The 12,107-nt window shown below is 41.4% G+C and overlaps 1 protein-coding gene across 1 annotated transcript in view; it reads right to left on the bottom strand.

Moving 5' to 3' along the window:
* The window catches only part of atrn (attractin), a 143,149-nt gene that overhangs the window by 6,527 nt on the left and 124,515 nt on the right, over window positions 1–12,107 (bottom strand). The window contains exon 28 of the mRNA XM_081603589.1: window positions 2,655–2,769. Within this exon, the coding sequence (XP_081459715.1) occupies window positions 2,655–2,769 (115 nt within the window). The remainder of the gene's footprint in view (window positions 1–2,654; window positions 2,770–12,107) is intronic.

The following is a 12,107-nucleotide window of genomic DNA, read 5'->3' as shown; positions in this document are numbered from 1 at the left end:
TGTTGAGCACCGCCTTTTGACTCTCATTCATTTTGTAGCTAACCAGTTTTACCTTCTGTTCACCATGAAGAAGTATGTTTGGAGAAAGAATATAAAAACGATCTATCTTATCCATTAAAATATATATTACATGTGTGTTATTAAGTGTTTATAGATTCAGTGTTTATATTGATCATATAAAAGAAGAATATGCATGATTACATACAATAGACTTTTGTGAAACGTGATCTTACTTTGACATTCCTCCTATCTGAAGATTTATCTTGTGATGGGAGGAATTGCACAACTTAATCAAAAATAATAATAAAAAAACATGTTCCAGAGTGGTTAAAGAAGTGCTAAAGAAACAACCAATCAGAGCCAGGGGGCGGGTCTTAACAGTGCTCACACACTCTGCCTTGATCTCTGCTATGCTACAGCTGTCATCTATGCTAAAGCTAGTTAGCACAGCTTTAGCTATGCCAACTAGCTTAATCCACAGTATTGTTTTTTCCATTGAAATCTGCTTTGAACCCCTTTATAAAATTAGTGTGAACCACTGATTTCAGAAATAATCTACATAAACTTTTTAGGTGTGAATACTTTTGGACGCCACTACAACCGATGCTAGAAGTCGTAGCATTGGTCTGGTGTTTTTCCTCAGACTCCTCCGATCGTTAATCTTTCTGTCGGTACTAATCTTTTTCCATCAACTATCATTTTTCAACAGCATTCAACCGTCTCTCTCTGCTATGTTTCTCTTCTCCTTTGATCTAACATTTATTTTTGTTATTCCTTTTCCCCACGATAGCCTGACTTGCTTCCTTCCTCCGTGGATTTTTAACAAAAACTTTTTTCTTTTCTTTTACCACCATGTTGCTTCGCCTCTCACAGTTTCAGTCCCCAGACCCCGCGTGCGCCCAGGGCTCTTATTAATTACCATAAAGTCCTTTTGTCAAAACAAAAGTGGCCCCAACTCTCGGCAGAGCGCTCCCCCTGTGTTAGCTGCGCTCCTGCTACAAACGCTTTAAAGTCGTCTCCCATCCGGTCGCTGCATCAAAAACTCTCCGTCGTCTGTGCTGCGGCCTCCCATCACATCTGTCTTCTCTCTGCTTCCAAGATGGCCGCCCTCACGCCCCACCAAACATCCGCAGAGATGACTCCAGCTTGCGTTTGAAGGCTTGTTTGGGTAATGCGAGCCAAAGTAAACTCGCTCTTAGATCAGATGACGAGCAAATGCGTGCAGCCTCCACCGGGAGCGAGGAGGGTGTGTGATCCCGACTGCTCCTCTGGGAGTTCACGTTCTGCTGCGAGCTATTTGTTCTCCGTGAGGTTAACTGCATTAATCATAAGCGATAAACACAGCTGATTGGAAATCCTGCGCCTCAGAGAGTGTTAATACATGTTAATGATGTGAGCCGCTGGTGGATGCTCAGAGACACCGCCATCTCATCGCCTGCGTTGCAGCTCTGACGGGAAGGTTTTCAGCTTTTTAATGGAATCTGCTTGAGATAAAATGAGCTTTAATTTGAAATTAGTTTGTAAAAGTATCGGGGTTTTTTTTTGCATTTACAACATCAAGTATTCCTAAAGAACGACCCAGATTTGTTGAATTAAAAGTAACTTTAAAAATAACCTTTAAGGAGGTATTAAGCATACTTTTCATTACAATTTTTTTTGTTGTTTTTTTACTGGTCTGATGTATTATTCTAATTGTCAATGTGAAGTTTTCATTAGAAATGAGTGGGAAATCACTGAGTGCAGTGTGAAAGAGAACCTGCTGAAAATGTAGCAAACGTTACAATTTTCTTGGAAACAACTCTAGTCTCATTAAGTTTTCGTCTTAAACATAAGGCGCTGCATAATCTTTTTTGTGCAGGGTATTATAAGCCTGGCGGGCCACCAGGCTTTACTTATGACCCCACCAGGCTAAGCATTGTTTATTTACTTGGTATTTTTATGTTTACCTTTTATAAGACTTTATAGTTGCTGTTTGGGTTTTGTTAATGTCTTCCACCAACACATTTACAATTACCTAATCATACTTTCAAACTTCCTGTCATCTTTGAACATTTTTTAACTCAAAAACACGATGGGTTGCTGGATGACTGTCCTAGTGCACCACCCACAAGGCTGAGCAGGTTTTCTGGGGGAAACACTGTTGTGTGTTGCACAAATTCCACCAAATTTACCCCAAACGCCTTGTTCCACATGTTTGGGGTAAACTGGCAGGTTTGTAGTCATTTCATCCTCAGAAATGGACTGAGATATAAGATGTTCAGAACTTACTGTAGGTTAAAGTTTTGTAACCAAACCCGGCTTCAAAGCCCTGCTTCATCCCTGACATGTTCGTCGAGACGTCCCACTTGATGCGCTGTTAAGAAAAGTTATTCCTGTCTGTGCAAATGTCTGACGATCCGTCTCCGTAGCTTTAATATGAATTGTTTATTTTTAGTAAAAACTAAAGTTTGTGTTTGTTAAACCAAGGAGGAATTGAACAACAAAGGACAAAAAGAGAAGGAAGTGAACCGGGTCGGAGGAGCCCGAAGGACTGAAACTGTGATGCTCCAACTAACCAAAGCAACAGAATGCAGTAGAAAGGAAGAATGTCAGATCAAAGGAAATGTATTTAAAAAAAAAAAAAAAAGCAAAAGCAGTCAGCAGCTGCATCTTACCAGACTGTCCTGGAGGAGGGATGCCGCCGGAGCCTCTGGGTAACCGTACAAAGATGGAGAGCACGGCGGCTTTGTTGCCAAAGCAAGGCTCAAGGGCGATGGGTTTTGGAACGGACTGTGGAAAGAAAGGGGGGAAAAAAAGAGCGTTACACATCACTAGCCAGCTAAATCCGAGCGATCACAGAAGCTTTGCTGCCACTGTTCTCATCTGTGTCAGCAACAAGCATGACAAAAAAATACTATTTATTTTCAGCAGAGATAAACAAACAGATCCGCAATCGCAAATTGGACCCACCGCTCCCCTCCACCCACACTGAGCTCAGCGCAGTCAGCCGTCTGCGCATCGGCTGCATGCCGACGCTAGTGAGATTTACGTCGGTGCTCTCGAGTCACCGCAGGCTGGGTGACACACCTGACTCTCTAAAAACCAATATCTCCTGTTTATCAGCATCTCATCCATATGTGGAGATGAGTCTGCTCACACACACAGGCACACCGCCCCCACCCACACACACACACACGCACCCCATCCTCCTGTAAACACTGTCCTGGTTCCGCCGCGGCTCGCCTTCTGCAAAATTCATGGGCTTTACCTGGACGAACAGAGTGTGGGCACAGAGGCCGTCGCAGCATACCGATAACTTTTCTACGTCTCGTTGGCTTTGTGTTTTGAATTTGCAAAGGCCGTTGTGAGAAACTGGGCCATGACACGGTTACACACACCGCTGACACCGTCCAGAACGCAGCAGGCTGGTTTTTATTCCCCACAGAGTCGGGTTTAATCCCCCAAGAGGGAATGCCGCTGGAGTTTAAGTTGGCGTTTCCGTACAATGTTGCACAGGTTCATCATAACTCATCTCTGTCATTGTAATGGACACACACACACACACACACACACGCACACACACACACATTACAGCAGTAGTAGTTATTCAGGCTTTGACCCATTTTACACATTTATTCTCTGCTCCATCTCTCCACGCCGCAGCTTTCATACGCGACGGCCGTCACATGAATGAGGCATAAAGACCCCGAGGCGCTTGTGTGTAGATTCACTGCATTGTAGCACAGAGAAGTCTTTCTTCCAATATAATGTATGACTCTATGCTAAAGTATGGACGTGTTTAACTGTTAGAGTTTGGAGATAAATTCAGGAGAAATATCTCGTTTAAATCAGAAAAGATTCTCGTTACGATTAAAAAGAAGCTCGACATAATGAGAATTACACATCATTAAAACCAAAATATCTTCCCTTAAAAATGAGAAAGGTCGCAACAGTAAAACAGCAGAACATCTTGGAAGTTTTAGGAGAGTCATGGCGAGCAGGTTTATGCCTTTTTAAAAAGTCCTAATGGTAAACGGTAAATGTCTTGTACCTGTATGACACTTTATGAAGTCCATAGGACTTCACTCTACGTTCAGTCATTCATCCATTCACACACACATTCACACACTGATCTGTTAGGAGTGTATTTTTACATCTTAGGATGGGAAAGTTCTCATTCTAATGAGATAAAATTTGTCTCAATAAAATGGGAAAGTTCCTTAAAAGGGGAATCTTTCTCGTTAAATTATAATCCATTGATCAAATTTAACGCGTTGCAGTTCCAGCCCTGGTTTAAATGCGTTGACGTGTTTGGCTAAAATGTGACCAAATTTGCAAATAAGTATTCTCTTGCACATATTTCTTTGTTCCCATTTCATCTGGATTTTACAGAAAAAGGAACTTTGTGGGAATTTGAATAAAGTCTCAAATTCCTTCAAGTTGATGCTTATGTTGCTGCAGACTTGAAGGAACCCAACAACAACAGGATCCGAACACACATTCCCATCTTTCTCATGATCCTGGGCTCGTCTGAGCCCAGACTGCTTCATGACCTTAAAGCGTGCGTTCACACCTTTAATCAAACTCCAGTTGGTTTGCCTAGAAAGCCCGGTTCGTTGGAGGAGGTGTGAATGCTCAATCAAACTCTGACGTCATCAAAGCAAACTCTAGTCGGCCTACAAACCTCGGCCTCGGTTAGGTGATAGTGAACTCTGGTGCATTTCGAACGCCAAGCAGGCCAGAGATTGCTCCAATACCAGGAAGTGGACTACAGAGCAGGGCATTCTGGGTAATAAGAAACAAAACAAATGAGCGAGTCTAGAGCTAGTGGGAGAAATGGCTCGTGGTCGTTTACCAGAGACAAAAGAGAAATCCTACAACCGCTAAAATCTGATGCCACTTCATTTTTCCTTGCATTTTGTGAAGATGGAAGTTGTGCTTATTTTCTTCTGAGGTTTTCATGACGTTTCCCTCAGTAGTTCTTGGGGCAGCGCCACCACAGGCGAGGAGGTGAAGAGGTTCTTCAATTAGTTTGGATACATAGCAAAACGTAACAAATGTTGGTTTCCCAATCGAGTCTATCAGACCATCAGATGTGAAAACACCTTAAATTCATGTCGACTAAGTAGCTCAACAATATGATAACAAACATTAAGGAGAGTTTTCTTCATGTTTTTTTGTTCTCCTTTTACTTCCAGGAGAAAATTAGGCCATTTAAAAAAGCTAAAGCCTGTGTTCAAATCCCCTGAAGGCATTTTTTGCATTAAAAAAAAAAAGACACTTAATATTACAGATTCTTTGTCAAAAAATGGCTCCTGTTTTTTTTCCCTGCTCATGAGTAATTGCAGAGTGATTGCAGTAAGCTGCTGGGAACTTCTGTTGTCATGAATCTTTGAACAAAGACACTTCCTAACAACTTGTGTATGTCTCTCCATACGCGTCTCGGAGCTCAAAACACTTTTGAGCTGTGCCGGTGCGCACACCCGTCTCCCAGGAGCCGACAGAGGTCAACAGTTCAGCTGCAGACAAATGGGCTCCTGCAGGGATGGAAACTCGGTCCAAGCAGCGCTCAGAGCCGCAAAAGCAGGCAGATATTAAAGTCGGCCGCCGCTTCTCAGCCCCCGATGTGTGGAAATTTTATAAATAAATGATTCGACGATGTCCTGACTTGAAGAAATGAGCCTGACTAAAGTAAACAAATGACTTCATGACGTCGCCACTGTTTTGTTTTCTTTCCATCTCCAGCTTCCGCTGGGATCATCTTTTATTTTGCTCTTATCAGGTTTATTTAAACTGGCTGAACTGGAGACGCTGGACAGGACGTGGTTTATCCTGCAACCTTTGAGTCAGAGAAGGAAAGATTTGGAACCAACTTATCAAAAATGGAAACACAGCTCCATCTTCCATTTAATGGTTTTCATTAAGGGAAAACATTTTGTTCCCTTTTACTGATGGTCTTTCACACACTGCCTCTGACTGTGGTCTGGAGAAATTTCCTTTGGCCTTTTTAACAGCATTAAATGGTCATTTAGAAGCATGAAATAGGATGGAATAACCCGAAGTCGATGGAAATGATTATTTGATGCTGTAGCATCTCTGCAGGAAAAATCCAACTCCTAAAGAGCTACGAATTCTGATTGGCTAAGAGATCTTCTGAGGAAACAAAACTTTTTTTAACCCGCAAAACTTTACAATCCCAAGTTTTACAGAATAAGAAATAAATAAGAAATATTCCAAGGTCAAATATTTTACTTTCATTTGAAATGAACTAATTTGTATTTCTGCAAAAATGTATTAGAAATGCTAAGAAGACTGACATTTCTTTCCACCTCTATCTGACAGGAAAATCAAAAGGGCTAAGAAGGTTCATCTATAGTGCAGTTCTTGAATAAAAACGCTTTTATTAACAAAATCATTCTGTTTGAGTTTTCCAACGTGTTTGAAAAGAACACCAGGGCCAGTTAACATGACTAAGTCACAAGTACAGGGTTCATTCACACCGTTATAAATATCATTAGTTTTCCAAAGTTCTCAGCAACTTTTCTTCCATTTTTTAATGTACAGATGGTAGTATGGATAGATGGATGGTAGTATGGCTAGATGGATGGTAGTATGGATAGAATATAGTATGGATGGATGACAGGATATATGGTAGTATGGATAGATGGATGGCAGTAAAGATGGATGGATGGAGGGTCTGGTAGACAGCACAGATGGATGTAATCATTGATAGACTGATGAATAATAGTTGTATGGATGGAACCGGTGATAAAAGCAAGGATGGACAAATATATGGACTACATTAATTAATGGATGTATAACAAAGGCTGCAGGATGATTGTATTCAGCTATAAAACCCACCATGCAGGCAAGTCATTCATATTTACTGACAGTTGAGTAACGAGAACAAAAATCTTGTTTCCATTTAGCCTCAGGTTTTGTAATCTCCCAGCTGGCTAATTTTGTTTCAAAAGTGGAAGTATTAAACCGGATCCTACCAAGAAAAAAAACAAAACAAACCCGGTTTGTTTAGGTTGCGTCTCCAGGCCCGGGTTGGCCTTGGGTAAAACGTCCGTCTCACTTTACCGTCTTTACACTAGAAAAATAACGAGCTGTGTCTGATAACACCAAAGAACCTGCACACCTTGTGGAATAAAGCAAAGGCGGAGAGGCTGACGTGTTTACATTTCAAGGCTTAGGGCTGTTTTAATGCTCGTCTGTCAAACCCCATTTCCACTGGACTGTGTACATGCATCCATCGGATTCCCTCATTCCCGACATCAGATATGCACATGGGAGATGAAAAGATCTGGAAGATCATATCTGGGATCGGAGGAGACTTGTCAGACGGTGTGGGATTATTTTCCCTTCAACAGGACATGCACAGCACTCGTCACCACACAACCAGAAGTTCAATTTCCACCTGAAACTATGAGACAGGCGACTCACATTTGTATTTGTTAGAAAAAACAAACCTCTGCATCCCGTTTTACACACACGTTTCATCTTCAGTGTGGGGCGGATCAAACCCAGAGAAAATTCAATTACCTGCTTGTTTTAAATTCTCTGTGCCGGCTCTTTCTCTTTAAGATGTTTCCCCAAAGGTAGAGTCTTTTCCGGTGGTCCTGTATCTTAATAGCATTCCCCAGCAGATGCCTTTGTTTTATAGGATTCCAGCCCGCCACTCGCAAGTCGCCACCCCCAACATCACCACTCTGGAGACTTATCTAGACCGGCCAGGCAGAGCAGCGAAAGGTTTTGTTAAATTACCTTCAGTAATTAGCCCAGCAGCACGTGGGATCGCTGCTGAGCCTATACACACACACACACGCGCACACACGCGCACACACACACACACACACACACACACACACACACACACACACACACACACACACACACACACACACACAAATGCATCTATACGTGCGCTGATGTGGGCACTCTAAGCTCGCCTTTCATCGTGTGTTCCTCAGCAGCAGCCAGAGCGCGTTGTTAGGTCTCACCAGGTACAGACGGCACCACTAAGGCAACTTCCAGGAGTTTTTACTCCTTTTCTTAGCCAAGAAGTCGGGAGATTATGACGGTAGATGGAGCTACGCAAGACAACAAGCTGGAAAAACAAGCTGTGTACACAGTTGACAGCAGCGGTTTGTGTACGCTGAATAAGCAGACAGCTACACCTTCCCCTCTTATTTAAATCAGTTAGAATCACCAACATTCTTTCAATTTGCTAAAAGCCACAAGAATGAGAGAAAAATATGTGAGATTTACATATTACTGTCTTCAAGGTCAGAAGTTTACATACAGAGTGACTACCGTCTTTTTAAACTATGAGGGCTTTGGAAACCTCAGGTTAACTGACACCTGTTAATTAGAGTTAATTGGAGCTTCACCTGCAGAAGCATTTTAAAGGGGCAGTATGATGTATTTTCCAGCCACATGATGTCATTTTGTAGCACAATCAAGTAACTATGTTACCTTCACTTGTTATAAAAATGCCATTTATATCAAATATGACTTAAAATAAAGTTGACTTTATAACTTAACGCCTTGAAATTGGGCCTCTGCCTCTTTAAGAAGCTCCTGCTCTTTCTGAAACTCCGCCTTCACGAAGTTATCACAACATTAACCCTTTAACAATGTTTTTAATCAACATTTCATTGAGTAGTAGCTCCTATAACGAAGTCAGCAGATGTGTAGTTCCACCAGAGGTTTGCTAATTGCTGCTGGCTAGTCTGAAGGAGGAACTCCAGCAAGCTATTATGTGAAGCTTGTGGAAGCCTAAAACGTGCGACAAAAGTCATGCAGCTCAAAGGCAATGCTACCAGATATTGAGAATACAAATATAAACGTCTGATTTTGAAGGTATAGACAAATAAATCTGACAATTTTTCCCCATTATTGTTTTGCTTAACAAATAAAAATTATTTTGGTAATTTTAACCAACTTAACATGAAAGAAGTTTGGTCTGACTGAACTCCAAATTTTGAGCGAAATCTTAAAATGTTGCCAATAACTAATAAATCCCTAATAAATTATGGAGTACTTATAATTATCTTGCAACCCAGAACAGGAATTAGAACAAACTTAGAATCCAAAACAGGAACATTTAGTTTATATTCTTCACTTCAGAGAACCTATTGTTATTCTGCTTAGCAACCCAGAACAGGAACATGCTTTAATATGCTTTAGATCAACATTTAGCACTGTCTACTTCATAGAATCAAACATGGAGAACCAACATTTAGTTTATGCCTACTTCTTTTGTTTGTTTTTTCCTCCTTTTGCTCTTTCCTTTGGTTTATTGTTTTGTTTGCATTTCCTTCTAATTCATGTAAAGCACTTTAAACTGCCTCATTGCTGAGGATGTGCTATATAAATAAAATTACCTTACCTTAACAATAAGAGAAAGAAAAACAAAAAAAGAGGCATGATTTTATTTACTGGTTTGGAGTAAATCAACCAGGTCACACAAAGCGTAATTTGAGTCCAAACATCTCAGAGGAAATGGAGTTTTTTGTTTCAAGTTTCACTCCACAGGCCGTCCAGTGGATAGGAGTGTTTGTTATGTGTTTCCGTCTCCCCTTTAACGCGCCGACTCATTTTCAGAAAACCCAAAAGCGATCGTAAAACTTCTTTGCCAAATTGTGGAAGTCGATTTGAAGTCTCACGTTTCCATCAACCTTTTCTAACAGACTATTTGTGAGAAATCAATGTGGACACAAACATCTGGCTCCAACTGTATCTTCTCATACATTATTTTCTCTTTCCACACATTTTCAAACATGGGGAGGGGGGGGGGGGGGTCCCAGTCTGCATAGAAACGGTTTAGAACCCGATAAGGGAAGCCTTTAAGGCATTTAAGCATGTAAACATGAAGCCCTGTAGAAAACCCAGCCAAGCAGCTACAATTCAACAGAACCTTGTGAGTGAAGGTGCTGACAGCACAGCACAATTACGGCAGATAAAAACAGTCCTCTTTCTGTCCACACACACACACACGTCCCACTTTCCTCTTGTCCCCGTCTGTGTCTCGGAATAAAAGCAGAGAAGAAAGTGTCACAAAAGTAATCATCTGTTTGCGATGCTGGAGCTGCAGGCCTCATTTGGCACAAACCAAGTGTATATATCTCATTGAGGAAGCAAGTTTGGACTTTCCATCAGAAAAGCATAAACAACTTTAATGATTTTCAACTCCCTGTGTGGTGCTCAGCTTTTTATACATTCCAATTGCAGGTCTTAATATACTACCGTGGCATCCTGACAAAAAAAAAAAAAAAAAAAAAACAGGCATGAAAACAAGGGGAATAACCCACGTCCAATGCTGCTCAATCCGAGTTGGGGAGGAGATAGGATAGAGCGCACTCAGTCTGAGCAGGTGATGGCACAGAAAGCTGAAGAGGAAGATCTAAATTGGATCTCTGCTCCTGGGCTGCTTTAGTCCTGATGGAGAGGAGGAGAGCAGGCTGGGAAGAAAGGCAAGAAAAAAATAGAGGTCTAGAGCCAGGAGAAGAAAAGGTAATGCAAAAGACGGAGGAGGAGGCCGGCTGGATTTAACAGCAAGTTTCATCTTTTTCTTTTTGATAAAATACAAACGTGCACGCACAGGGTGACACCCACACGAACTCATAAACACTGCAAAAAATAAAATAAATAAATAAATAAAATAAAAGCCCGTCACACACAGAGAACCAGCAGATAAGGCCAAAAAAAAGGAAGCCCAGGCAGCTGATAAGGGCCAGGAGGGAGAGTAAATTAGAGGAAAACACGAGAGATGACGGACAAGAGACGAGAGAAGACACCAGGAAAGAGACGAAGACGTCTGTGTCTCCATTACAAAAGTGAGCAAATATTTGTTTATATTCTACAAATAAACACACACACAAAGAATATATACTGTGCAATTCCAGTGTTTCCATTAAATAAGAAAAAAAGTTAAAATCATGCGTGAACAAGCTTGTTTCTGTGATAAGTCATTAAAAATTATGGCAGCGATGGATGGAAACAAGTCGGCCCCCCCACCAACTTCAAATCACAAAGTTGGTGTCAAGTGTTTGTGCAGCAAAAATTGTCATTAGTGCCGCTATCATTTTAAAGATATTAAGAAATGTTTCCAGAGGTCATGAAAGGTCACCAAAAATAATTTGCTGCAAAAACGCATCCATTTTTGAGGGTGTCATGTGACTAAAGGTGGGGAAAATGCCAAGTAGTGTGAAAACCTTTGCCATACTGAAGGAGGCAGAAAAACAAATCATGAACATATACATACAACAAATAAATTGGTAGAGAAAGATAAATATAGAGCTGCGAAAAGGTAATTGTGAGGGGAAAAAGCTAAGAGGAAAACACACAGGGCCTTAAAGAGATCAACAACAAAACGGATCTGTAAGAGAAGAGCAGCAACACTAATGGAAACCAAGACCAAGGTGGGAAACTGAGAGATAAAGTAAGAAAACTCACATTTCAGAACAATCTCAGATTTGTTTGTATTTCATTGACTAATGGGATTGGTTCTCACCCGCACTGAAAACAACACTGTTTGCTGTACAAATTTGGAATCCATTCAGGGAAAATAAATCATATCAATTTACTTCTCTTGACGTTTGTGGCTCGGCAACAGCAAAAAAAAAAACTATCAAAAAAAAAAAACTGAGGCAAACAAAAAACGTAAAAAAAATCCAGTGATTTTCACTGTGGGGCCAGCCAGCCAAAGATACAGCTGTCATTTATGAATGCTGTTGGAGAAGAATCCAGGAAACACAAGGTAGATGAGTCTCACAGGACGGGAAAGGATGTCTCAATTCAAACAACTCCAAAAAAATGCACGAGTAGAAAGTGGAAAAAGAAGTGAAGAGAAGCCAGGGAGGGGAAAAAAGAAAGAAAGTTGAAAGGAGTGGATGACACAACGTCTACAGGAGAGAGACGAGTTCAGACATTAAAAAAAAAAAACTGTTTCTGCTCAAGCATTCAGCTCTCTTGCCGATCTTCCCAGGAGGTCCCCGCAGCCTTTGCTGGGAGTAACCTTGTGCTCCGGAGCCGAATCCCTGGAGATGCATGGGCCCTGTCAGAGCCGGGGCCCCCCGCCCCGAGCCACCATTCTGAAACAGCCCCTATAATTCCACACG

This window comes from Poecilia reticulata, chromosome 22, assembly GCF_904066995.2.
Source record: "Poecilia reticulata chromosome 22, P_reticulata-male-v2, whole genome shotgun sequence".
Lineage (NCBI taxonomy): Eukaryota > Metazoa > Chordata > Actinopteri > Cyprinodontiformes > Poeciliidae > Poecilia > Poecilia reticulata.
This window is presented reverse-complemented; position numbering and strand designations above follow the sequence as displayed.